At 46.8% G+C, this 27,884-nt stretch overlaps 1 protein-coding gene across 2 annotated transcripts; it reads left to right on the forward strand.

The window, feature by feature from the left end:
* Window positions 1–17,187: 17,187 nt before the first annotated feature.
* On the forward strand, window positions 17,188–27,853 carry MUL1 (mitochondrial E3 ubiquitin protein ligase 1). 2 transcript variants are annotated; one of them, XM_019012047.4, is made up of 4 exons: window positions 17,188–19,376; window positions 23,993–24,080; window positions 25,113–25,233; window positions 25,882–27,853. In XM_019012047.4, exons 1-4 carry the CDS (start codon window positions 19,257–19,259, stop codon window positions 26,609–26,611), a joined length of 1,059 nt encoding a protein of 352 aa, XP_018867592.1. In that variant the 5' UTR covers window positions 17,188–19,256; the 3' UTR covers window positions 26,612–27,853. The 2 variants fall into 2 exon arrangements, with proteins under 2 accessions (XP_018867592.1, XP_018867600.1); XM_019012055.4 differs by having other exon boundaries at window positions 19,127–19,757.
* The last annotated feature ends 31 nt before the right edge of the window (window positions 27,854–27,884 follow it).

The following is a 27,884-nucleotide window of genomic DNA, read 5'->3' on the forward strand; positions in this document are numbered from 1 at the left end:
GGGAGGTGGAGTTTGCAGTGAGCCGAGATCACATCATTGCACTCCAGCCTGGGCAACAAGAGTGAAATTCCATCTAAAAATAAAAAATAAAAAATAAAAAATAAATTAAATGAACATATCCTGAAGAACACAGGCCCACAGACAACTGGGTCAAAGTCAGTGGGTTTCTACAGAGGCTAAGAAAGTAGATGTGGCCCATTTCACGATTGCCAGCAACTGACGTGGCTCCAGGACCAGTGATTCATTAGGGAACATGGTGTGTGTTGGGTATAACTCAGTTGGATGTCAGTTGTCACTCTCTCAGAGCTCCTGTCTTTCTGACTTGTCTTATGGTTGGTAGAATAGACACAGAATTCATTTCCCCTTCTTTGGGCAGCAGTACCTGGGATTGTGCTTGTCACATAGAAATTAAAATTAGATATGTGTTGAATTGAACTGATCTGGTCACGCCTTACCCTAGACACATCTAACAATGGGGGTGTCACTCATTCTTGGCCAGGTGGTGCTTTTCCTCCTCTGGCTTTGATGCTTAGCTCATGGGTGGACATCTGACTTGAAGCAGCCTATGAGACTCAAGTGCCAGGACTTGTGTTGAAACTATTGGGAAAGAACAGTCCTCTTCTTCTGGGGCTGCAAAGCTGTGAGACTGTGGGTCCAGTGGCCTTTTTGTGATCTGGGAGTGACAGCCTAAGAATGGAGCTAGTGGAGCACAGAGAGAAAGATGAGTCCTAATTTTCTGGATCCCTGGATGTAACCAACTCTGTACTTTTCAGTTATTTGAGCCAACAATTCTGTTCTGTTTGTTTGTTTTGCTGAAGCGAGCCAGAATTGGGCTTCTGTACTTGTCACTAAAGAGCCCACATTTGCGGTGGCTCACGCCTGTAATCCCAGCACTTTGGGAGGCCGAGGCGGGCGGATCACGAGGTCAGGAGATTGAGACCATCCTGGCTAACAAGGTGAAACCCCGTCTCTACTAAAAAATACAAAAAATTAGCCCGGCTTGGTGGCGGGCAACTGTAGTCCCAGCTACTCGGGAGGCTGAGGCAGGAGAATGGCATGAACCCGGGAGGCGGAGCTTGCAGTGAGCCAAGATCGCACCACTGCACTCCAGCCTGGGCGACAGAGCGAGACTCCGTCTCAAAAAATAAACAGATAAATAAATAAATGAGCCCACATTAATACAGTCCATTTTTAAAATCTGCATATCTGTTAGGATGCTCGTGGTGGTGGTACTTGCCGATGGCCAATTCGCTGGGATTACACAATAAGGTTTATGATCTCACAGGAAATCAGGCATAGAACACCTTCAGGCACAGTTTGATCAAAGCTCCAGCTCTACTTCTCTGTGATTCTCTTAGTTATGCCCCTCTCCATATATTGGTCTTGGTGGCAGCAACATGACTTAAGCAGTTGCAACACATTCAGATTCCTCAACCACAGGCAGAAAAGGGACTGTCTCTTCCAGCCTGTGCTGCTTAAGAGAAGCCCCTCAGCAGACTTCCCTTCCCATCTCATTGGACATAACTGAATCCCATGCTCATTCCTAAGCCAATCCCAGGCAAGGGGGATGGGACCACCATGTTTGGCTGGGGCTGAGGCCAAGATCCACCTCCCTATAGCTTATGTCCCATAGAGGGACATATATTTATGCATTCCTCTCCCGCATCTTCACTCTGCTTGCTCTTCAGGTTCCATCCCCTACCACATAGACAACTTCCTCCCATATTGAGGAAAAGCTCTTCATATGACCTTGTGCCCTTTCCAGCCACCATAATATTTCTCTACTTCCTTCCATCAGGGTTAGGTGGCCCCATGGTTGGCAGAACTCAAAGGAAGTTTCTGAGGTGTGCAGAAAGGCTCTATGTTCAGGATAGGCAAAGGCTTTGGGTGGCAGAACCAAGGCCAAGGAGGTGAAGTGTTAGAGATTCAAGATGGCTGACAATACACTCCTTGAGAAGTAGTGAGCTCTCCACCAAGGGAAGTGTTCAAACAAAGTCTGGGTGGCCCTCTTTGAATCATTATAGAAGTACGTCACTTACTGGGAGTGAGTTTGGACTGGATTTGTTAATTCATTCATTTATTCAGCAAATATTTATTGAGCACCAGGTTCTATCCTGAACACTGAGAATATGCCTGCATTTTGCAAGCCAGGAACATAAATAATAATGAAAAAGAGAATTCCTAACCTGCCTACAACAATTTCCCACACATTAGCTTATCTGGGCCTAGGGCAGTCCTGTGCATAAAGCAGAGCTATTACTCCCTTTTTCTAGCTGCAGCAGAAACTAAGACTCATAATGTTGAGATGGTCTGCCCAGTACACAAAGAGGAGAATGCGTTCCTTTCTCTAGTTTTCAGGTAGTTTGAATAGAATCCCAGCTGAGGCCAGGCATGGTGGCTGAGGCCAGGCATGGTGGCTCATGCCTCTAATCCCAGCACTTTGAGAGGTGAGGCAGGTGGATTACCTGAGGTCAAGGAGTTTGAGACCAGCCTGGCCAACATGGTGAAACCCCATCTCTACTGAAGATACAAAAATTAGCCGGGCGTGGTGGTGGGCACCTGGAGTCCCAGCTACTCCGGAGGCTGAGGTAGGAGAATCACTTGAAGCTGGGAGGAGGAGGTTGCAGTGAGCCGAGATCGTGCCACTGCACTCCCTCTAGCCTGGACAACAGAGTGAGACTCTGTCTCAAAAAAAAAAAAAAAAAAAAGTATCCCAGATGAAAGACACCCGAGGAATGATCTATTTCCATCTCCCCATTTTGCAGATGAGAAAGAGACTCAGGGACCTCAGGACATTTGCCAGAGATCACATGGCGGGTAAGTAAATGGCAGCGCGGATCCCAGACTCCGATACCTGACTCCCAAGCCTGTCCTAGTTCACCCTTTCCCAATCCACACCGGCAGCTTTCAGGTGACCAGCGGGCTCCTTGATAAAGACGGGGTTCCTGTCGTTCTCAGGAACGGAGGCTGGAGGTGAAGGTAGTTACAGGTGACGGGCCCAGGGCCTGCTGGCAAATAGCAAGCCTGAGGCTGAACTGGGTCCCTGGATACAACTCGGTGTGGGCCACAGTTAGCCTCAGTTTCCCCTTCAATCTCCAGACCTCCTTCACCCTTCCGCCTTCACCTCCCATTCCCAGGTCTCAGATCCTCCTTCAGGGCGCTTTGCTTCGCCTTCTCCATTCTGTGCTCCTGGTGCCTCCTTGTGGCTAAAAATGTCAACTGCAGCAATGACTGACTAAATTAGCAGGAAAATCCCAGAGATTTTAGGATGCCGAGATTGAAGGACCCTTAGAGGTGATTTTAGAAATAACTTGTATTTGCACTTTTTCCCAGTGGCGATACTGATCTGAGCCCAGGTTAGAACCCAGGGACCCTGGTTTCTAGACAAGTTCTCCAAATGGGCAGTCACTTACTAAGTATTTGAGTAGGAGTGACTGTAATTCAAGGAAGGAAATGACCTGATCAATCAAGCAATCAATCAATCAATCTGTGGACTCAGCTTGATCAATCAAGTTGATTTTAGGAACAATAACATGAACTAAATAAAAGCTAATATAGTTTTGTCCTTAAGCATATAGCTCTGGAGAAAGAAGGAGTTGGTTAAACCCTGCAACTTCACCTCACAAAGCCTCAGTTTCCTCATCTGTAAAATGGGAGCAAAAATAGTACCTGATATCTTTGCAGAAATGAAGTGAGAATGGCATGAAATGGTTCGTGGAAAACAGTGCCTGCACACTGGATGGAAACATTCATGCAAAGATGAATCTTTTTTTTTTTTTTTTTTTTGAGACGGAGTCTCGCTCTGTCTCCCAGGCTGGAGTGCAGTGGCGCGATCTCGGCTCACTGCAAGCTCTACCTCTCAAGTTCACGCCATTCTCCTGCCTCAGCCTCCCAAGTAGCTGGGATTACAGGCGCCTGCCACCACACCCAGCTAATTTTTTGTCTTTTCAGTAAAGATGGGGTTTCACCGTGTTAGCCAGGATGGTCTCAATCTCCTGACCTCGTGATCCGCCTGCCTCGGCCTCCCAAAGTGCTGGGATTACAGGCGTGAGCCACCACGCCCGGCCCATGTGAAGATGAATCTTAGACCTAAATGTAAAACCGAAAACTATAAAACTTTTGGAAGAAAACATAGGAAAAAAATATTTGTGACCTTAGGTTAGGCAAAGATTTCTTAGACGCAACACCAAAAGAATGATCCATAAAAGAAAAAAAGGATAAATTGGACTTTATAAAAATGAAGAGCTTCTGCTCTTCAGAAAGACAGTTTAAGAGAATGAGAAGTTGAGACTCATTTATCAAATGAGTCTTTTTTTTTTTTTTTTTTTTTTTTGGTGGGAGACCAGAGTTTTAACCATTACTCAAATCAGTCTCTATGAACATTCGGGGAGCAGAGTTTTAAAGGATAACTTGGTGGGTCACCTGTAACTACCTTCACCTCCAGCCTCACCTGAGAATGACAGGAAGCCCGTCTTTATCAAGGAGCCCGCTGGTCACCTGAAAGCTGCCGGTACCCTGTGGATTGGGAAAGGGTGAACTACGACAGGCTTGGGAGTCAGGCACCGGAGTCTGGGATCTGCGCTGCCATTTACTTACCCGCCATGTGATCTCTGGCAAATGTCCTGAGGTCCCCGAGTCTTTTTCTCATCTGCAAAATGGGGAGATGGAAATAAATGATTCCTCGGTTGTCTTTCAGCTGGGATACTTTTTTTTTTTTTTTTTTTTGAGACAGAGTTTCACTCTGTTGTCCAGGCTGGAGGGAGTGCGGTGGCACGATCTTGGCTCACTGCAACCTCCACTTCCCAGCTTCAAGCGATTCTCCTGCCTCAGCCTCCCGAGTAGCTGAGATTATAGGCATGTGCCACCATACCCAGCTAATTTTGTATTTTTAGTAGAAATGGGGTTTCTCCATGTTGGTCAGGCTGGTCTTGAACTCCTGACCTCAGGTGATCCACCCTCCTTGGGGAACAGAGTTCTATCAAAGCCAATTAAAAAAGCCTAAGTGAAAAATAATTATTCTTGCTGCACTTTATGCAAATAATCAGGCCAAGTACAGTAAGACTAAAGTTTACTTTGTAAACAAATCAGTTCCATCATGATTTGTTTTTAATAAAAATGGGGACTGGAGAGAGAAAAATTATGCTTCAAAAGAAAAACTAGAGTACACTGTTGTTAGCTGTTCTTGAGGTTTTTTCTGCAGTTTAGACTAAATTCTATATTCTTTGTGGGTTAGAAGTCCCCAAACTAATGCTTTCAAAGCTTTGCTTTTAAAACCGGGAATTGTACTCCTCATCCTAGGACTCGTTACACTGTAGTAAAACTGTAGATGAGATACTCATGTTTTTGCCACGCAAGCCTTGAAAGCCCATCCAGACCTGCATGAGTCGCTCAGACAGTTGCAAAGCAGTTCCACTCTTTTCACCTTGGGGTTCACTCCCTTTCCCACTACGTCTGTCCCCTGTCAGCAGGAAGAAGCCAGAGCGATTGACGGCCTTTCCCCATCTTCATAGCCTACACCTTAAGAGTAAGGTGCTATAAAACCCAAAGGGAGGGATTGAAACTGCCTTTGCAAAATTATGACTGAGACCGTGAAAGTGATCTAACTTAACTGACTCCATCTTGCCTCTAACCTCCAGGCTGCCCTTGTTCCTTCCTGGGCGTAGGCTGAAGTAACTTTGGGAGAAACTTAGTTTATAGTTTAAACAAAGATGGTAACAGCCCTTTCCCAAAGCGGACTTCCTTCTTGCCAGGGGACTAGATTGCCTTTGTAGGACTAACATTAGCTACAAGATCAGAAATTATGGTTTAGGAGTCATGCAGCTGGAGGCTACAAGATTCTGACCCTCCCTAAACTGCTCTAAGATCAGTGCTTGAGATATTTTGCAGACCTTGCACTTGATGGATCAGCTGGCCCTACTCAGATCAAGAAACTGGCTCGTCTGATCTATCTGATCCTGTGGCCACCCAGGAACTGACTGAGCACGAGAAGACAGGCCTGACTCCCTAAGATTTCATCTCTGACCAATCAGCACTCCTGGCTCACTGGCCAAATGTCATTTTTGGGCTTATATCTAAAATATTAGGTAAGAAAGAGACATAATTTATAACTCGATTTTGGAAAGTTTGTCAAATATCAAAGGTTTAAAACACTGGATATCACAAAATAGAATCCCAGGTCACCATAAGTCAATCATTTGGCCTTTATGATAACTCCAAAAATTTTTTTTAAAAGAAAAACCTTTATTCTAATAGAGGAGACTTAGCTTTCCAAACAAGACACAATGAAGACAGCATGAGGCCAACTGAATCTGTCTTTCTCTCTCTTCCCTTTTTTTTCCTGCCATTTACCCAAAGGAGAAAACAAAACCCTTTCATTATATTTTAACATTACATACAAAACGTCTTCAAAAGAGAAAACCAAATTTCATGTTTGCATTAGTGCATCTTTAATGTTAAAGCAAGTTTTTAAAATAAAATTTTATATCTCTATCCAGTTTTAATTAGTTTGACCACAAGGTAAGATTTTCATAAACTTTTTAGAACACTTTATGATTTTCTATCAAACAGTAGATCAATTTCTAAGAAAACCCTGTTATTTGGACACATGGGCCCAGAATCTGGCCCCACGTCGGTATGATTTTAATGTTTTTAACCTAAGGAAAAAACTAAATAATTTCTTTTAAATTTTTGCCAATGTGTTTATACCCAAAGAATTTTTTTTTTTTTTTTAAGACGGAGTCTCTATTGCCCAGGCTGGAGTGCAGTGGCACGATCTTGGCTCATGGGAACCTCCACCTTCTGGGTTCAAGCAATTCTCCTGCCTCAGCCTCCCACTGGGATTACAGATGTGTGCCACCACGCCCAGCCGATTGTTATATTTTTAGTAGAGATGGGGTTTCACCATGTTGGCCAAGCTGGTCTTGAACTCCTGACCTCAGGTGATACACCCGCCTCGGCCTCCCAAAGTGCTGGGATTACAGGCGTGAGCCACCACACCTGGCCCAAGAATTTTTTTTTTTGAGATGGAGTCTCGCACTTGTTGCCCAGGCAGGAGTGCAATGACACAATCGCAGCTCATTGCAACCTCTGCCTCCCTGGTTCAAGCGATTCTCCTGCCTCAGCCTCCTGAGTAGCTGGGATTACAGGCGCATGCCACCACGCCTGGCTAATTTTTGTATTTTTAGTAGAGACAGGTTTCACCATGTTGGCCAGGCTGGTCTCGAACTCCTGACCTCAGGTGTTCCGCCTGCCTTGGCCTCCCAAAGTGCTGGGATTACAGGTGTGAGACACCATGTCCAGCCTGTATACCTACAGAATTTTTGCAAGATCAACCCTTTACAAACCCTTTCACTTTGCTTAAACCTTCAGTTTTGTTCTGTTACTCTTTTAGGTTAAGACAATCTTTGTTTGTTTTTTGTTAAGGCAATATTTAAAACCCTCTGAACTAGATAAAATTACATTCCCTTTAACAAAAGCCATATTCCCATACTGCTGCCTTTTTTTGTTTGTTTGTTTTTTGAGACGGAGTCTTGCTGTGTCGCCCAGGCTGGAGTGCAGTGGCACGATCTTGGCTCACTGCCTCCCGGGTTCAAGTGATTCTCCTGCCTCAGCGTCTCCAGTAGCTGGGACTACAGGTGCGTGCCACCACGCTTGGCTAATTTCTGTATTTTTAGTAGAGATGGGGTTTCACCATGTTGGCCAGGCTGGTCTTGAATTCTTGGCCTCAAGTGATCCACCGGTCTCGGCCTCCCAAAGTACTGAGATTACAGGCATGAGCCACCGTGCCCATCCTGCCTTCTTATAATCTTTTACCAAAAACACATTCCCTACACACCTTGTGTGTAAAACTGTCTCTCTAGTGGTCTCAACTACATGTTACAATATGAACTCTTAGCAACTTTTACTTTTAGTGAAAAAACTGATAAGTAAGAGATTTTAATTATGTACTGGGGTTGAACCTAGGACATCAGACAGAAATGAAGATAAGGTCTGACTCCTTTTAGCATAGCTAGCGGGCATGGCTGATCTAATGCTCCAAAGTGGGTAAATCGAACAATTTTCAAAAGTCAAGACAGTTTGACCTTAAAGCATTTAGCAAGTCTGATATCTGACCTTAATTTAGACCAAATGTCTATACCTTCAAGGCATTTTATTTTACCAATCATCTTTAAAGCTGTCTTTATTTCCAAAATATTACTAAAATCACATGAACAAAAAGGCATTAAAGTTTTTATTTCTCTGACAAAATATTTAAGTACTTATTATTCTAAGCCAATTAATCAGAGCTCTTTTATATATAAACATACAACACACATAAATGCACAGACAGAAGATTCAGCACTTGTAAGATTCTTCATTTGCCAGTTTCTTAATTGGATTACTGGCTTCAGGGTGGAGCCCTTGGAGGAACAGGGCTGGGAAAGCTTGGTTTCTAGGGCCAAATAAGCAGCTGAAGGCAAAGACAGATCCCCAAAATTAAAGGTGCCATTCTATACTGGATCCTGGATCCCCAAAAGGAGGGAAATACTACGGGAGAAGACAGTGCAGTGCCTCTACCCTGTGTTTCTTTTTTCTTTCTTCTTTTTTTTGTTTTTTTGAGAGGGAGTCTCGCTCTGTTGCCCAGGCTGGAGTGCAGTGGCGTGATCTCGGCTCACTGCAACCTCCGCCACCCGGGTTCAAGTGATTCTCCTGCCTCAGCCTCCTGAGTAGCTGGGATTACAGGCGCCTACCACCATGCCTGGCTAATTTTTGTATTTTTAGTAGAGACGGGGTTTCAACATGTTGGCCAGGCTTGTCTCGAACTCCTGACCTCAGGTGATTCACCTGACTCAGCCTCCCAAAGTGCTGGGATTACAGGTGTGAGCCACTGAGCCTGGCCTACCCTGCATTTCATTTCCCTTTTCCCTTCCCTTCCATTTTTTTGAGACTGAGTTTTGCTCTTGTTGCCCAGACTGGAGTGCAATGGTGTGATCTCAGGTCACTGCAACCTCCGCCTCCCAGGTTCAAACGATTATCCTGCCTCAGCCTCCTGAGTAGCTGGAATTACAGGCGCGCCCACCACTATGTCCAGCTAATTTTTGTATTTTTAGTAGAGATGGGGTTTCACCATGTTGGCCAGGCTGGTCTCGAACTCCTGACCTCAGATGATCCTTGGCCTTCCAAAGTGCTGGGATTATAGGCGTGAGCCACGGTGCCCGGTCGCTACCCTGCATTTCATTGAAAGGCAACCCAAAGCCAATCAGCCCATTTTGTAATCAGCCCATCTCTCATGGGAGTCTCATCTCCCAGTGTGGGGGGTGGAGATATTTCCTTATCTTCCAGGTGGCCAAGAGCATGCTTCTCTGATCCAAGTGTCAGAGAGTCAGGTATCCCTCCATAAGTATTATTAGCCATCACTTAAAGTATATTTCCTACCTAGATATCATAATGGGAAGTAATTTCCGATACCCCCAAAACTCAAACCGTCAGATAACACAATGCAAAACAGAACAGAGCCTTCGATTTTGAGAGGGATTTATCTGCTTTTTTTTTTTTTTTTTTTTTTGTTGTTGTTTGATTGTTTGAGATGGAGTTTCGCTCTTGTTGCCCAGGCTGGAGTGCAATGGCGCGATCTCGGCTTACTGCAACCTCCACCACCCAGGTTCAAGCAATTCTTCTGCCTCAGCCTCCCGAGTAGCTGGGATTACAGGAATATGCCACCACGCCTGGCTAATTTTGTATTTTTAGTAGAAATGGGGTTTCTCCATGTTGATCAGGCTGGTCACGAACTCCCCAGCTCAGGTAATCTGCCCACCTCGGCCTCCCAAAGTGCTGGGATTACAGGCAGGAGCCACTGCGCCCGGCCATTTATCCACTTTTAATTCTTGGGGTTTCATGAGGAAAACACAGGTTTTTCCCAAAACAGGGTCTGTGGTGCCTCCTCTGATTTTCCAAATGAGTCCCCAGTTACCAGAAGTTATTTTTGGGCCTTTCATGTGTGCATTAAGGGTGGCAAGACAGGCTGGGCGTGGTGGCTCATGCCTGTAATCCCAGTACTTTGGGAGGCCGAGGCGGACGGATCACTTGAGGTCAGGAGTTTGAGACCAGCCTGGTCAACATGGCAAAACTGTCTCTACTAAAAATACAAAATTAGCAGGTGAGGTGACGGCGTGCACCTGTAATACCACCTACTGAGGAGGCTGAGGCAGGAGAATCGCTTGAACTCAGGAGGTGGAGGTTGCAGAGAGCGGAGATTGTGCCACTGCACTCCAGCCTGGGCGACAGAGCAAAACTCCGTCTCAAAAAAAAAAAAAAAAAGAAATGGACCCTTCTGGCCATGGGGCCGGTCGCAGTGGCTCATGCCTGTAATCCCCAGCACTTTGGGAGGCCAAGGTAGGCAGATCACGAGGTCAGGAGTTCAAGACCAGCCTGGCCAACATCGTGAAACCTCGTCTCTATTAAAAATACAAAAATTAGCTGGACTTGGTGGCAGGTGCCTGTAATCCCAGCTACTCGGGAGGCTGAGGCAGGAGAATCACTTAAACCTGGGAGGCAGAGGTTGCAGTGAGCTGAGATCGTACCACTGCACTCCAGCCTGGGCAACAGAGTGAGACTCCGTCTCAAAAAAAAAAAAAAAAAAAAAAAGAAATGGACATTTCTGTTCCTAAACCTTACATTTGTTTTATCTGAGTTCCTTCTTCAGGAAACTCAGGCCTCTCAAAAAAAAAAAAAAAAAAAAAAAAAAAAAGTATCAAAGAACCAAAACTCACCAGATCACCCCATCCGACTATGAAATGCTGGACCTCTCATTCATCGTGATTGCTTCCTTGTCCCTTCCGAGTTCCTGTTTTCTTATACATTGCTACATTTCTTCCCTGCTATATAAAGTCCTAGTTTTAATCCATCAGGGAGATGGATTTGAGACCGAGCTCCCATCTCCTCAGCTGCAGCACTGGCCTAAAGCTTTCTCCCTCGGCAATACTCATTTTCTTAGTAATTGGCCTTCTGTGTGGTGAGCAGCAGGACCCAGATTGAACCCCTAATGTTTTGGTAACAATGGTTTCACAGGTGTATACATATGTCAAAGCTTATCAAATTGTACCTTTAAATATGTGCAGTTTATTATAGGTCATTAAAGCTGATTCAAAAAGAAAAGCAGGCCAGCCACAGTGGCTCACGCCTCTAATCCCAGCACTTTGGGAGGCCAAGGCGGGCAAAACACTTGAGGCTGGGAGTTCAAGACCAGCCTGGCCAACATGGTGAAACCCCGTCTCTACTAAAAATGCAAGAAATTAGCCAGGCATGGTGGCAGGCGCCTATAATAATAGCTACTCTGGAGGCTGGGGCAGGAGAATCGCTTGAACCCAGGAGGCAGAGGTTGCAGTGAGCTGAAATTGTGCCACTGCACTCCAGCCTGAGTAACAGAGCAAGACTCTGTCTCAAAAAAAAAAAAAAAAAAGCTCTCCCTCTCCCTCTCCGTCTCCCTCTCCCCTTTCCACGGTCTCCCTCTCATACCGAGCCTCCCTCTCCCTCTGCCCTTTCCACGGTCTCCCTCTCATGCCGAGCCAAAGCTGGACTGTGCTGCTGCCATCTCGGCTCACTGCAACCTCCCTGCCTGATTCTCCTGCCTCAGTCTGCCCAGTGCCTGCGATTGCAGGTGCGCACCGCCACGCCTGACTGGTTTTCGAATTTTTTTGGTGGAGACGGGGTTTCGCTGTGTTGGCCGGGCTGGTCTCCAGCTCCTAACCGCGAGTGATCCGCCAGCCTCGGCCTCCCAAGGTGCCGGGATTGCAGACGGAGTCTCGTTAACTCAGTGCTCAATGGCGCCCAGGCTGGAGTGCAGTGGTGTGATCTCGGCTGGCTACAACCTCCACCTCCCAGCCGCCTGCCTTGGCCCCCCAAAGTGAGGAGATTGCAGCCTCTGCCGGCCGCCACCCCGTCTGGGAAGTGAGGAGCGCCTCTTCCCGGCCGCCATCCCATCTAGGAAGTGAGGAGCGTCTCTGCCCGGCCGCCCATCGTCTGGGATGTGAGGAGCCCCTCTGCCTGGCTGCCCAGTCTGGAAAGTGAGGAGTGTCTCTGCCCGGCCGCCATCCCACCTGGGAAGGGAGGAGCGCCTCTTCCCGGCCGCCATCCCATCTAGGAAGTGAGGAGCGTTTCTGCCCGGCCGCCCATCGTCTGAGATGTGGGGAGCGCCTCTGCCCCACCGCCCGGTCTGGGATGTGAGGAGCCCCTCCGCCCGGCTGCCACCCCGTCTGGGAAGTGAGGAGCGTCTCCGCCCGGCAGCCACCCCGTCCGGGAGGGAGGTGGGGGGTCAGCCCCCCGCCCGGCCAGCCGCCCCGTCCGGGAGGGAGGTGGGGGGGTCAGCCGCCCCGTCCGGGAGGTGAGGGGCGGCGTCTCTTCCCGGCCGCCCCTACTGGGAAGTGAGGAGCCCCTCTGCCCGGCCACCACCCCGTCTGGGAGGTGTACCCAACAGCTCATTGAGAACGGGCCATGATGACAATGGCGGTTTTGTGGAATAGAAAAGGGGGCAAGGTGGGGAAAAGATTGAGAAATCAGAAGGTTGCTGTGTCTGTGTAGAAAGAGGTAGACATGGGAGACTTTTCATTTTGTTCTATACTAAGAAAAATTCTTCTGCCTTGGGATGCTGTTGATCTATGACCTTACCCCCAACCCTGTGCTCTCTGAAACATGTGCTGTGTCCACTCAGGGTTAAATGGATTAAGGGCGGTGCAAGATGTGCTTTGTTAAACAGATGCTTGAAGGCAGCATGCTTGTTAAGAGTCATCACCGCTCCCTAATCTCAAGTACCCAGGGACACAAACACTCTGCCTAGGAAAACCAGAGACCTTTGTTCACTTGTTTGTCTGCTGACCTTCCCTCCACTACTGTCCTATGACCCTGCCAAATCCCCCTCTGCGAGAAACACCCAAGAATGATCAATTAAAAAAAAAATTAAATTAAAAAAAAATACAGTGCCTGGCTCCTAACACTCTGATTTGAGGAACTTCTGAGCGAAGGAGTGACTGGTGAGGCCAAGGCCCATCATTCCATTCTCATGGACTATTTTTCTTTTTTCTTTCCACAAGGTCTCCCGTTGTCTGCTGCTGGAACCTTTGGCCAATCAATGGTGGGTAAGTCCCACTGGTCCAAAGGAGACAGAAAATGAACCCCCTGAGTGTGACCCCCCCAGTGGATGTGACCTCTTTTTGGGAAATCCTCAAAGCCTACATCCTTCTATGAGCTTCTGACAGCAGCATCCTCATGGATAGACAGTGGATCAACTCTATGACCTGCAGATAAATTGATGCCTTCCTCTTCATAAGACTTTTCACAGACTGCTTAGAATTGAATCTTTTTTTTTTTTTTTTTTTTTTGAGATGGAGTCTCACTCTGTCGCCAGGCTGGAGTATAGTGGCACGATCTCAGCTCACTGCAACCTCCGCCACCCGAGTTCAAGTGATTCTCCCGCCTCAACCTCCCGAGTAGCTGGGTTTACAGGCGTGCACCACCATGCCCAGCTAATTTGTATTTTTAGTAGAGATGGGGTTTCACCATGTTGGCCAGGATGGTCTCCATCTCTTGACCTTGTGATCTGCCCACCTCAGCCTCCCAAAGTGTTGGGATTACAGGCGTGCGCCACCGTGCCTGGCCGAATTGAATCTTTTGAGTGCTTGCACCATCTTCATTAGCTCGTACCCCAACACATTTCTTTTTTGCCATGGTTATTGGGAAGCTCACAGTCAAGGCTGGTGTCCAACTGTGTGATTAACTAATCTTAGGTGTCTATCACCAGTTTCCTGCTCCTTTTATTTTAGCTGAGTTCCTTCCTTCCTTCCCTTCCTTCTTTCCTTCCTTCCTTTCCCCCTCTCCTCCCTCCCTCCCTCCTTCCTCCCTCTTCTCTTTCCTTCCTTTTTTTTTTTTTTTAGACAGAGTCTCACTCTGTCACCCAGGCTGAAGTGCAGCAGTGCCGCCATAGCTCACTATAACCTTAAAAGGGCTCATGTGACCCTCCCGCTTTGGCCTCCCAAAGTGCTGGGATTACAGGTGTAAGCCACTGTGCCTGGTTTCTCTCTCTCTCTCTGCCACTGTGCCTGGTTTCTCTCTCTCTCTCTGCCACTGTGCCTGGTCTCTCTCTCTCTCTCTCTGTCTTCAGAGTTTTGCTCTTGTTGCCCAATGGTGCAATCTCGGCTCACTGCAACCTCCGCCTCCCTGCAACCTCTGCCTTCCAGGTTCAAGCGATTCTCCTGCCTCAGCCTCCCAAGTAGCCGGGATTACAGGCTTGTGCCACCATGCCTGGCTAATTTTGTATTTTTTTAGTAGAGACGGGTTTTCACCATGTTAGTCAGGCTGGTCTTAAACTCCTGATCCCAAGTGATCCACCAGTCTTGGCCTCCCAAAGTGCTGGGATTACAGGCGTGAACCACTGCACCCAGCCCTGTATATATGTATGTATGTATGTATGTATTTATTTTTTGAGACAGAGTCTCACTCTGTTGCCCAGCCTAGAGTGCAGTGGTGCGATATCAGCTCACTGCAACCTCTGCCTCCTGGGTTTAAGCAATTCTTCCACCTCAGCCTCCCGAGTAGCTGGGATTACAGGCGTGTGCCACCATGCCTGGCTAATTTTTTTGTATTTTTAGTAGAGATGGGGTTTCACCATGTTGGCCAGGCTGGTCTCAAACTCCTGGCCTCAAGTGATCCGCCTGCCTCAGCCTCCCAGAGTGCTAACCGGGATTACACAGGCGTGAGCCACTGCGACCGGCCCTATTTATTTTTAATACATCTATCTTATGATGTGTTCCACTTAATGAAGTTATCTCAGATTTTTTTCACAAATAGGTGGGGATTAAATCATAAAAAGTCTCCCCTGTACCTTCCATGAGGCCAGGGAGCACGTCCCGCACATTACCCCTGTGTCCCGCCACGCATCTGGGAGAGTACATTGCATAGGATAAATGCTCGCTAAAAATATGTTCACTTTATTAGATAATTCTTATGTCAGGTGCTCTCCGAAGAGAACGTTCTGGAAGGAAACTGAGTGACCACCTGATGCTGCTATTAACATGTTTTTCATTTCCTGTTTCCTGTGGCACCTGTGGGCAATGTCAGTGCAGGTGCTAAGATGCCACTCTCATACCTATTTGGTCCCTGGACCTTGGCAAATGCCTAAGAGGCATTTACCCAGTGACTCACAGGGAATTTTTGCTCCTCCGAGGGGAAATCTGAATTAAATCTAAAGTGAAATGCCCCCAGTGGCATTGTCCTTAGTAACTCTGTTTCTCCCAGGAAGCTCTGCCTCCTGCCTTAGAATTTACCTCCCTTTCTTGAAGTCAGAGGCTCATCTTTAACTTGTGATTCAGTGAGGACAGCCTTCCAGGCTGGGAATGGTTCCCTAGGGACATCTGGCTGCAGCTGAAATTGCCCATCTCTCATCGCTCCTAACAAGGTCCACATGATGTAAATTTCAGACTGTCCCAGTAGGACTGTGCTCAGCATAGCTAATGAAGGATTTCAGCCTTTGGCAAAAAAAATGGAAGGGTTATTTAAAACCAAACTGTGTCATTTAAGAGTGATGGCTTTAATGAGCTCCCAAGGAACTCATAAAAGGGCCCAGAGAATAAAATAAGGAGGCCTAAAATAGTCAGAACCTGTAAGCAAGGACCCCTAACTTATTGCAGTGGAGCACTCTGCCTGTTTTATTTTAAGGACCTGTTTTTGTTCTCTTCCTTGCTGTAACCTAAGGATACAAGAATTTTGATTATATATATTTTTTAAAAAACAGGTTAGGTTGCACCCTTGCTGATCCTCAAAAAGCTTTACTGGAATGGATACCATCCCCAAAATGATGAAGTTTAAAGTTTTGGTTTGGCATTTAGGGAGCTACAGGATCTGGCCTCAACCCTCCTTTTCAATTACTTGCTCCTTGCTCTCTGTCGCACATCCTGGGCTCTAGCTATACTGGGCCAACTCTTGGTAGCTTTGTACCTTTGCTGTTTCTTCCCCCCTCTTCAGGGAAGGCCTTTCCTACTTCCATCCCAGCCACTCCACCCTCCATTCTGTTAACAGAACTCAAATTCCTTCCCTGGTGGAAATAAACAGCATCTCCCTACTGTGGCACTTGGTTGTCCTAATTTCATTGGACCTGGGGCAATCTGTAACTGTCCATGTCTACCTCCCCACAAGGCCCTAACCAGTCAGAGGGAAGAGGCTGGCTATATAAGGTGTATCTCCTAATGCCCAGCCTAGAACCTTGGATGTAGGAGGCTCTCTGTAATTGTTGGTTGTGAAGTAAATAGCATGCTCTTTTTTTTTTTTTTTTTTTTTTTTTGAGATGGAGTCTCACTCTGTTGCCCAGGCTGGAGTGCAATGGTGCTATCTCAGCTCACTGCAACCTGTGCCTCCCGGGTTCAAGTGATTCTCCTGCCTCAGCCTCCCAAGTAGCTCGGATTATAGGCATGTGCCACCACGCCTGGCTAATTTTGTATTTTTAGTAGAGACGGGGTTTCTCTATGTTGGTCAGACTGGTCTCGAACTCCCGACCTCCCGACTTCAGGCAATCTGCCCGCCTCCGCCTCCCAAAGTGCTGGGATTACAGGCGTGAGCCACAGCGCTTGGCCACGCCCAGCTAATTTTTTGTATTTTTAGTAGAGATGGGATTCCACCATGTTGGCCAGGCTGGTCTCGAACTCCTGACCTCAGGTGATCCACTTGCCTCGGCCTCCTACAGTGCTGGGATTACAGGCGTGAGCCACCTCGCCTGGCCGTTTTTTTTAAAATTCTAGTTTTATTAATTCAAAATATGTTGTACATTCACACTCAAAAGATATAACAGAGTGAAAAGTCACCTTCTCTGTTCTCTAGCCACCCCATTCCCTTCTATGGAAAGAACCAATTATTATCAGCTTTTTGTGAATCCTTCTGGAGACATGCAATATATATAGTATACTCTTCTCTCTCCTTTTAAAAATAAACGGGGTTCCTCTTTAGTTTTGCAGTTTGCTTTTTCACCTGACTATGCACACATACACATATTTAAAAAATTTACTCAACCAACTGACTATTGATAACATTTAGTTTACTTTCATTATTTTGTTATTAAAAACAATGTTGGGCCTGGCGGGACACATTTTACATACATTGAATCAGGCCACTAGGTAAGATATGTCTAAAAACTACAGATGATGTATCTAAGAACTGTAGACTGCTCCACAAAAGTAAAATTTCTTTATTAAATCAGCCTGTTATATATAACAGTTTTTAACTCCATTCCTTAAATACAATTGGGGTCAAATAAGAATTACTTTCTATAAGAACAGGGTTAGAATCGTTAGATTGTTAACACTGTGAGATATCTTTGATGATTTTCAACCCAAGGGATGATCATGAATTTGGTAAACACACACACACACACAAACTTAAAATGAGGTCTAACCTTAAATTTTTAATAGAACTTGTCAAAAAGTTTGTTAGCAAAAGTGTGGGTGAAAAGAGATTCCCGGCCAGGCACAGTGGTTTACTCCTGTAATCCCAATACTTTGGGAGGCCAAGGCGGGCGAATCACTTGAGGTCAGGAGTTCAAGACCAGTCTGGCCAATATGGTGAAACCTTGTCTCTACTAAAAATACAAAAATTAGCTAGGCGTGGTGGTGCATGCCTGTAGTCCCAGCTACTTGGGAGGCTGAGGCACAAGAATCACTTAACTTGGGAGGCGGAAGTTGCAGTGAGCCGAGATCACACCACTGCACTCCAGCCTGGGCTACAGAGCGAGACTCCGTCTCCAGAAAAAAAGAAAAGAAATTCCCACATATTGCTCATAAATGTAAAATTGGACATTATGAAGAAAAATTAGACAATGTTGATCAAGATTAACGGTGCCGACACCCATTGACCTAGCAATTCTACCTCTAGAAATTCTCCCTACATAAATACTTATACATGTAAACATGAAAATACAAGACTTTAGGCTTGGTGTGGTGACTCACGCCTGTAATCCCAGCACTTTCGGAAGGCAAGTCAGGAGAATCACTTGAGCCCAGGAGTTCCAGACCAGCATGGCCAACATAGTGAGACCTTGACTCTACAAAAAATTTTTTAAAAAATTAGCCGGGTGTGGCGTGCATCTCTAGTCCTAACTACTGGGGAGGCTGAGGTGGGAGGATCGCAGGGTGGGAGGCTGCAGGGAGCTATGATTGCACCACTGCACTCCAGCCTGGGCGACAGAGCGAGACCCTGTCTCAAACAAATAAAAAAATTAAAGCATAACCTGTAGGAGATAGCTCAATGAATGCTGATGTTTAGAAGAAGGATTTGGGTTATCTCCGATTATTTTAGAAAGGAGATGCATTACAGAGATCAGGGAACAGTCTCTGAAGAAGGATCCCCTGGGTTTGACGGCCATACCTATTGCTTTTAGCTGTATAACCTTGAGCAAGTTACTTACCTGAGCCTCAGTTTCTTCATCTGTAATCTGCATTATAGCTGTGTTGTGAAGGTTCAATGGGATGGTGCCTGCAAAACTTCCCCCGCCCCAAACCTGACACATAATAGGCACTAAGCGTAGCCGTAATTATTATTTAATAAATATGTTGTTCTATGTGGTGATGGCAGATTAAGGGGCTACTTTGGTGATATAATCTGCCCTCTTGGGGTAGAGTTGAGGGCTTTGGAGTTGGGTAAATTCCTCTCTAGCACTCACTAGACTTCGAGCACATCATTCCCTAACCTCTATGGCCTCAGTTTTCTCATCTGTAAAGTGGCCAGAATAAATTCCAAGTCTTGAGAGTTTGCTCTGAAACTTAAACGTATATTACTCATAAGAGTTTAATACACAATTATTTTATTTCCTGCCAATCTAATGGCAAAGACATGGAATAACCCATCAAACAGCCCAGTAACCCCAGGAAACCAGAGGGACGGAAACCAGGGCGATGGGCGAGTCAGTCATGGCCGGTGCGCCGCGTTTCGAAGGGGACGGCCATGGAGCGGTGGGTGGTCGCTCAGCTCCCCAATCGCTCTCCGACACCCGGCTGGGGAGACACGACCTCCCTGGAGGCCGCAGCAGCTTGATTGTCACCCGGGCAACCCCACCTTCCGGTTCCCTCTACAACCCCTTGCCCCGCTTCCGGTTCCGGCGTCGTGCGTCATCGCTGGGCGACTGATTTCGAGTTTCCGGTCAGGTTAGGCAGGGGGGTGCGGTCCTGGTCGGAAGGAGGTGGAGAGTCGGGGGTCACCAGGCCTATCGTTGGCGTCACAGTCGGCCACCGGGGCTCGCCGCCGTCATGGAGAGCGGAGGACGGCCCTCGCTGTGCCAGTTCATCCTCCTGGGCACCACCTCTGTGGTCACCGCCGCCCTGTACTCCGTGTACCGGCAGAAGGCCCGGGTCTCCCAAGAGCTCAAGGTCAGTGCTGGAGCCGGCCTGGCCTCAGCCGGGTCATCTCTGTCCCAGGTGCTGGGGAGCCCATAATTCACCTTGGCCGCCCCACCGTCGGAAACTGTCCAAAAAAGGAAACAGCCTCTGAAGGGTGTCATCCAGCCAGTAGATGGAGGAGCGAGGGGCAGGATTCGGGCTCGGGATAACGGCTGCTCCGCTCCTTTTCTCCCAAGTCCCTCTTATGACTCAGAATGAATCTTGACTTCATTACTTTACTCGAAAAATATTTATTGAACACCTGCGATGCTCCAGGCAGTGAGTCGAACAGATGAAAGTCCATCCCCTCGTGGAGATACCATTTTAGTACGACTAGACAGCAAACATGTAAATCAGGCGGTGTAACAGATGGTGAGCAATGCTTTAGAGTAAGGTAGGGGAGAGAGGACATGGAATGCTGGAGAAAGGGGGATCTCCTATCTTAAATAAGGTGACATTTGAGCAGAGCCTAGGAGGAGATGAGGGGAGTCATGCAGATATCTAGCGGGAGATGGAAGGAACAGCAAGTGCAGACATCCATTTACTGAACCACTCCACTCCTTGCTTTACAGACGCTTCCTTTTTATATTACAACTATTTTTATAAATGGCGCTTTTTTCTGAACTGTGCTTTACGGTTTACACAACACATTTGCATTTATTTTTATTTTTAATTTTTTCGAGATGGAGTCTTGCTGTGTCGCCCAGGCTGGAGTGCAGTGGCGCGATCTGGGCACACTGCAGCCCCTGCCTCCCGGGTTCAAGTGATTCTCCTGCTTCAGCCTCCCGAGTAGCTGGGATTACTACGCCCAGCTAATTTTTTTTGTATTTTAGTAGACACAGGGTTTCACCATGTTGGCCAGGCTGGTCTCCAGCTCCTGACGTCGGGTGATCTCCCCGCCTCGGCTCTCCGAAGCGTTGGGATGTAAAGGCGTGAGCCACTGTGCCCAGCCACATTTTCATCTTGATTTTATTTTTTTCTTCACAATAATTTTTTTTCCTTTCTTTCCTCTCCTTTTCTTTTCTTTTTCTTTTTCTTTTTTTTTTTTTTGAGACAGAGTCTCGCTCTGTTGCCCAGGCTGGAGTGCAATGGCACGATCTTGGCTCACTGCAACCTCTGCCTCCCGCGTTCAAGCGATTTTCCTGCCTCAGCCTCCGGAGTAGCTGGGATTACAAGTACCTGCCACCACGCCTGGCTAATTTTTGTATTTTTAGTAGAGATGGGGTTTTGCCATGTTGGCCAAGCTGGTCTCCAACTCCTGACTTCAGGTGATCCCTCTGTCTCAGCCTCCCAAAGTGCTGGGATTACAGGCGTGAGCCACTACGCCTGGCCCACAATAATTTTTTGAAGTAAATAAAATGACAGTTACCACCACATTGCAAATCAGAAAATTGAGATTTGGAGGAAAGGCCATACAGCTAGTCAGCTTGAAACTTAAATTTAGGTCTTTTGATTCCAAGGGTAGGATTTTAATCTGATTGACATTGCTTTATTGTGACTATCTGACTGGTCCAGAGAGATGGGCCTCTTTAGGTCAGAGACAGGGTCTTATTCATCCATTCTCTTTCCTCTAGCTTCTAACACAGTACTTGGCAGGTGGTAGATGCTCAGTAAATGTTTGTGGGTTCTTTTTGGCTGAAGTTTCACAATACAAGAGCTAAGGGCCTAACCTAATTTGATGTTTATATGAAAGATGGATTCCTAAACCTGACTAACTTCATTATCAGATTGTTTTCAGTAAGGGTTTAGAAACTAATGTGTGGGCCAGGCTACTCCAGCCTGGGTGACAAGAGCAAGACTCCATCTCAGAAAAAAAAGAAACCAATGTGTGAACTCCAGTCCCTGCCATGAAGGGAGTTTTGGAATCTGGAAAGAACCAAGTTATGAGGCAATTGGATTTGCTGTGCAGTGGCGTTATAGTGAGATTCCAGCTGCCCTGTATTTCTGCTGGTTAAATAATCAAGTTAATCCTGAAGTGATTAGCTCTGTGTATCTGATACTTCACTTTCTGACTCCAAACCACTTTGGCCTCAGGTTGGCTGGAGGTGGGATTCTTTGAAGCAGTGAACTCTTTAGGTCTCATCTTTGGGTGACCTTAAAACCTTTGCCAAACAGTTCCTAAATGAGGATGAAATAGCCCCTTCCTGGAAAAATAGTTGGGACTGTTAATATTTTAGATTCTATTTCCTTCCTCTCTTTCTCCCTCCCTTCCTTCCTTTTCTTTCTCCTTGGACTTCCTTCCTGTCCTTCATTTCTTTCTTCTTTCTTTTTTCTTTTTCCTTTTTTTTTTTTTTTTTTTTTTGAGACATGGTCTTACTCTGTTGCCCAGGCTGGAGTGCAGTGGCACAAACATAGCTCATTGCAGCCTCGAGCTCCCAGGCCCATGCCAGTCTCCTGCCTCAGCCTCCTAAGTAGCTAGGACTACAGGTGCACACCACCACCTCCAGCTAACTTTTTATTTTTCATAGAGATGGGGTCTTGCATGTTGCTCATGCTAGTTTTGCACTGCTGGCCTCAAGCAGCTATCCCACTTTGGACTCCCAAAGTGCTGGGATTACAGGTATGAGCTACCATGCCTGTCCTAGATTCTATTTTCTTGATCAGATGACAAAACTTCCAGAGAGGGGCTTGTGTCCTATCCTGTGTATCTCTCATAGTGAGGAGAATGCATATTTATTGCGTGCCTCCTATGTGCCAGCCCCCGGGCTGGATTCTTTCACACCTTGAAGTTCATTTAGCCCACATAAAAATCCTGTGAAATTGCATTTTCTCTGTCCTTTACGGTTTTGGAACCTGAGACTCAGATAAATGAAGTTGTCCCAAGTCACAGTGGATGCATTGGAGCTTGATTAAACTCCAGATCTTTCTGATCATATTCTCCCTCTTCCCCCTTTAAAATTCGAATTGGCCATCCTGTGATGGATACTTTACTAGCTGTCTCACTTTGGGCAAATCACTTCACCTCTCTGAGCCTGTTTCCTTGTCTGTAATTGGTGATAATAATGTCTACTGTAAAGGGATGGTGTGGGCATTAAGTGGTTTATGCATTTAAAGTGCCTAGCATATTGCCTGGTACATAGTATATTTAAATGCTTATTTATTCATTAATTTATTAATCAAATAATGTATTAAATGCTTGCTGCGTGTCAGGCACAGTTCTCCGCACTAGGGGGATAGCAGTGAACAGGACAAACAGTGTCCAAGCCCTCCTAGAGTTTAACATTCTAGTGAAGGGAGACAGATAATGAGTAAATTGTTAGTTGTTATTGCTGTCATTTTGGTATCTTCACAGTGTAAGTGGCTAAGAAATTTTGATTGACCTTGCTCCTGTCACTTACTGTGTAGCAGTAGCTTAAACTCAGAGTGACCTTCATATACATCTTGTATCACATCACCTCTTTAGCGGTTACTGAATCTGGCATCCTTAAGAGTTGTTTTTGGGAATACCCTGAAAGCAGAGATGGTCCTTTATTCGTCCCTGAATCTCTGACACCCAGCACAGTGCCTGGCACATAGATGCTCAGGAAATGATTGTTGATTTTATTCCTTTTCTCTTATTTTTGAAACAGCAGTAACAGGATTGGTTTCCCAAGTGCAGTGGGTTGGACACTGAGTTGGAAGGCAGAGGAGGACGCTCTGAGTTGGAAGGCAGAGGAGAACTAGGGATTGTTAGAGGAAGACAGCAGCAGAAGGAACCGTGCTCACTTAATTATGAGCGTGAAAAAGGCAAAAAGTAGAACAGACTGGGTGCGGTGGCTCACACCCGTAATCCCAGCACTTTGGGAGGCCGAGGCAGGAGGATCACTTGAGCCCAGGAGCTCAACACCAGCCTGGGCAACATTGGGAGACCCTGTCTCTGCAAAATAAAAAAATTAGACAGGTGTGGTGGTGCATGCCTATGGTCTCAGCAACTTGGGGGCCTGAGGTGGGAGGATCACTTGAGCCTGGGAGGTTGAGGCTGCAGTGAGCCATGATTGCACTACTGCACTCCAGTCTGGGTATAACAGTGAGACCCCATCTCAAAAAAAAAAAAAAAAAATGTAGAATGGCATTTGGCACCAGTTAACAGTCTTCCTGTTGAAGCAAAGGCAACCCCCCTGCTTTGTTTTTTTAATAACATACAGTGCAGAGCATTGGTTCGTAAAGATGTGGTAATATTAATAATAACACCTACCAGTTCTCAAACCACTACCATGTGCTAGGTGATAGGTTAGGTACTTTATACCTGAACCCTTTGGATCATAGCTCTGTGTTGTCAAGAAGAGATTGAATGATGTTCAGTCTGTGGTATGTAAATTGACTAGTACCTTTTATATTTTCACTAAAAAGTCTTAACATGAAAAGGAGTGTAGGTTTTGGTTAACTGGAACAAGAATGTATGTGGCACCCCCATTCTGCAGTGATGGAAGAGGCAGAGGCATGGCTCCATTCCTGTTGATGTACACAGCTTTGAAATCTGATTCTCAGTGGTCACCTTCCTGTCCAATTTCCATATTCTCTTGACACGAAAAAAATCGAATCTTTTTCTTTTTTTTGCCTGTAAGTTTGATTGAGCAGGTCAGTGTTCAATGGCCAATTTATTTAATTTTTTTTTTTTTTGTATTTAGGGAGCTAAAAAAGTTCATTTGGGTGAAGATTTAAAGAGTATTCTTTCAGAAGCTCCAGGAAAATGTGTGCCTTATGCTGTTATAGAAGGTATGTTTGCTTATTGGTCAATGGAAAACAATGTCTTTTTCCCAAAAGATTGATAAAGATCATCTTGGCTAATATGAAGTGCCTTTTGTGGTGTTGGGTCCATGGTCCAGAACATACTTTGGGGTCAGAAAGACATGGGTTATTGCTTTGTGATCGCTAAGATTACCAAATCTCCCTGAACCACTGTTGCCTGATCTCGAAAATAATACTTACCTTTGTGGGGTTGTTATAAGACAAATTATGTGATCCATGCAAAGTGCTTAGGAGAGTGCTTCTAAAATGTGACTTATGGTGATAAGAATGTCATTGTTTTGATGAATTAGCAAAAGTCAACTGAAAACATTTAATTTTTAACATTTTTTAAATTAAAAAAAAATTTTTTTTTTGAGGCCAGGTGTGGTAGCTCAGGCCTGTAATCCCAGCACTTTGGGAGGCTGAGATGGGCTGATCACTTGAGCTCAGGAGTTTGAGACCAGCCTGGTCGACATGGTGAAACCTCGTCTCTACTAAAAATAGAAAAATTAGCTGGATGTGGTGGCATATACCCATAATCCCAGCTACTCGGGGGGCTGAGGCAGGAGAATTGCTTGAACCCGGGAGGCGGAGGTTGCAGTGAGCCAAGATTGCACCACTGTACTCCAGCCTGGGTAACAGAGTGAGACTCTGTCTCAAATAGAGTCTTGGCTCTGTCACCCAGGTAGCTGTAGTATGGTGGTGTGATCATAGCTCACTGCAGCCTCAAACTCCTGAACTCAAGTGATTCTCCTGCCTCAGCCTCCCAAGTATCTGGGACTACAGGCACATGCCACCACACCCTGCTAACTTTTTAATTTTTTGTAAAGATGGAATCTCACTGTGTTAACCAGGCTGGTCTCAAACTCGTGGCCCCAAGTGATCCTTCTGACTTGGCTTCCCAAAGTGTTGGGATTATAGGTGTGACCTACTGTGCCAGACCAGAAAACACATTTTAAATTATCTGAAAGGAGAGGGCAGAAAAATTCTTCAGAAATAATAGAATTTGTGTCCACTTAGGAGCTGTGCGGTCTGTTAAAGAAACACTTAACAGCCAGTTTGTGGAAAACTGCAAGGGGGTAATTCAGCGGCTGACACTTCAGGAGCACAAGATGGTGTGGAATCGAACCACCCACCTTTGGTATGTATCACTTCTCCACTGGCCAAAACCCTTGCAGTTGGTCTATTCAAATGCTGGGGTCCTGGGTGCTGTTGCCGTGACTTCAGCTTCTCCTGAGACAGGTTGAAGCCCAGTCTCTTAATGCAGGTCATATTCTTGTGTGTAGCCTGTGGGCCTCCTATGTCGGAATCACCGAGGCATCTTGTTGAAATGCAGATTTCTGAGCTCCCTTCAGTCCCTGAAGTGGATAAGTCAGTCCCTGGTGACTTATCCAACCAGAATTTCCAGGATCGGGGACCTGGAATCTGTTGTTAGGCACACTGAAGTTTGAGAACCACTGAATCAGTGATTTCAGTATTTCCTAAAATGCTTTTGTGCCATCATATGAAATACCAGTTTTCCAACTGGTCCTAGTGAGTTTTGTTTTAGATGTTTGTTTTACAGTGGAAAGGGAAATGATAGTCTGTGGCGGTATTTGTTGCCCACTGATATTGCCCCAGGACCTAAAAATGGAGCCTCCTTGTTAGGAGGCAACTGGAGATAGTGATCTTACTGTCTTCTTCCAGTTACTTCAGACCATATGCTGTCCTCCACATTTAGTTGATCTCCAGCTCTGCCTGGGTGTTTGCTGTTTGCTACCCTGTATCTTTAGTTCTCTTATTCTTCTAGGAATGATTGCTCAAAGATCATTCATCAGAGGACCAACACAGTGCCCTTTGACCTGGTGCCCCACGAGGATGGCGTGGATGTGGCTGTGCGAGTGCTGAAGCCCCTGGACTCAGTGGATCTGGGCCTAGAGACTGTGTATGAGAAGTTCCACCCCTCGATTCAGTCCTTCACCGATGTCATCGGCCACTACATCAGTGGTGAGCGGCCCAAAGGCATCCAAGAGACCGAGGAGATGCTGAAGGTGGGGGCCACCCTCACAGGGGTTGGCGAACTGGTCCTGGACAACAACTCTGTCCGCCTGCAGCCGCCCAAACAAGGCATGCAGTACTATCTAAGCAGCCAGGACTTCGACAGCCTGCTGCAGAGGCAGGAGTCGAGCGTCAGGCTCTGGAAGGTGCTGGCGCTGGTTTTTGGCTTTGCCACATGTGCCACCCTCTTCTTCATCCTCCGGAAGCAGTATCTGCAGCGGCAGGAGCGCCTGCGCCTCAAGCAGATGCAGGAGGAGTTCCAGGAGCATGAGGCCCAGCTGCTGAGCCGAGCCAAGCCTGAGGACAGGGAGAGTCTGAAGAGCGCCTGTGTAGTGTGTCTGAGCAGCTTCAAGTCCTGCGTCTTTCTGGAGTGTGGGCACGTTTGTTCCTGCACCGAGTGCTACCGCGCCTTGCCAGAGCCCAAGAAGTGCCCTATCTGCAGACAGGCGATCACCCGGGTGATACCCCTGTACAACAGCTAATGGTTTGGAAGCCGCACAGCTTGACCTGGAAGCACCCCTGCCCCCTTTTCAGGGATTTTTATCTCGAGGCCTTTGGAGGAGCAGTGGTGGGGGTAGCTGTCACCTCCAGGTATGATTGAGGGAGGAATTGGGTAGAAACTCTCCAGACCCACGCCTCCAATGGCAAGATGCTGCCTTTCCCACCTGAGAGGGGACCCTGTCCATGTGCGGCCTCATCAGAGCCTCACCCTGGGAGGATGCCGTGGCATCTTCTCCCAGGAGCCAGATCAGTGCGAGTGTGACTGAAAATGCCTCATCGCTTAAGCACCAAAGCCAGTGATCAGCAGCTCTTCTGTTCCTGTGTCTTCTGTTTTTTTCTGGTGAATCGTTGCTTGCTGTGGACTTGGTGGAGGACTCAGAGGGGAGGAAAGGCTGGGCCCCGAGTACAACGGATGCCTTGGGTGCTGCCTCCGAAGAGACTCTGCCGCAGCTTTTCTTCTTTTTCCTCATGCCCCGGGAAACAGTCTTTCTTCAGAATTGTCAGGCTGGGCAGGTCAACTTGTGTTCCTTTCCCCTCACCTGCTTGCCTCCTTAACGCCTGCACGTGTGTGTAGAGGACAAAAGAAAGTGAAGTCAGCACATCTGCTTCTGCCCAAATGGTCAGGGCCCCGGGCAACAGATTGAAGAGAGATCATGTGAAGGGCAGTTGGTTAGGCAGCCCTCCTGGTTTCACCACTGGCCCTGATTTGAACTCCTGCCACTTGGGAGAGCTCGGGGTGGTCCCTGGTTTTCCCTCCTGGAGAATGAGGCGCAGAGGCCTCGCCTCCTGAAGGAGGCAGTGTGGATGCCACTGGCCTGGTGTCCTGGCCTCACAGCTTCCTTGCAAGGCTGTCACAAGGAAAAGCAGCCGGCTGGCACCCTGAGCATATGCCCTCTTGGGGCTCCCTCTTCCAGCCCGTCGCAGCTTTGACATCTTGGTGTACTCATGTCACTTCTCGTTGTGTTACCCCCTCCCAGTATTACCATTTGCCCCTCAACTGCCCTTGGTGAGCCTTTTAGTGCAAGACAAATGGGGCTGTTTTCCCCCACCTCTGAGTAGTTGGAGGTCACATACACAGCTCTTTTTTTATTGCCCTTTTCTGCCTTTGAATGTTCATCTCTCGTCCTCCTTTGTGCAGGCGAGGAAGGGGTGCCCTTAGGGGCCGACACTAGTATGATGCAGTGTCCAGTGTGAACAGCACAAATTAAACATGTTGCAACCAAGTGCTAGCCTGTTGCTTTGTTAACAGGAGTT

Source organism: Gorilla gorilla, chromosome 1 (assembly GCF_029281585.2).
Source record: "Gorilla gorilla gorilla isolate KB3781 chromosome 1, NHGRI_mGorGor1-v2.1_pri, whole genome shotgun sequence".
Taxonomy (NCBI): Eukaryota; Metazoa; Chordata; class Mammalia; order Primates; family Hominidae; genus Gorilla; species Gorilla gorilla.

What these genes read in the sequence shown, in the direction of transcription:
- MUL1 (XM_019012047.4), top strand. Translation starts at nt 19,257, where the DNA reads ATGGAGAGCGGAGGACGGCCCTCGCTGTGCCAGTTCATCCTCCTGGGC. An exon ending in GGGTCTCCCAAGAGCTCAAG is followed by an intron (nt 19,377 to 23,992) that starts GTCAGTGCTGGA and finishes TTTTGTATTTAG; the next exon opens with GGAGCTAAAAAAGTTCATTT. An exon ending in AATCGAACCACCCACCTTTG is followed by an intron (nt 25,234 to 25,881) that starts GTATGTATCACT and finishes TTATTCTTCTAG; the next exon opens with GAATGATTGCTCAAAGATCA.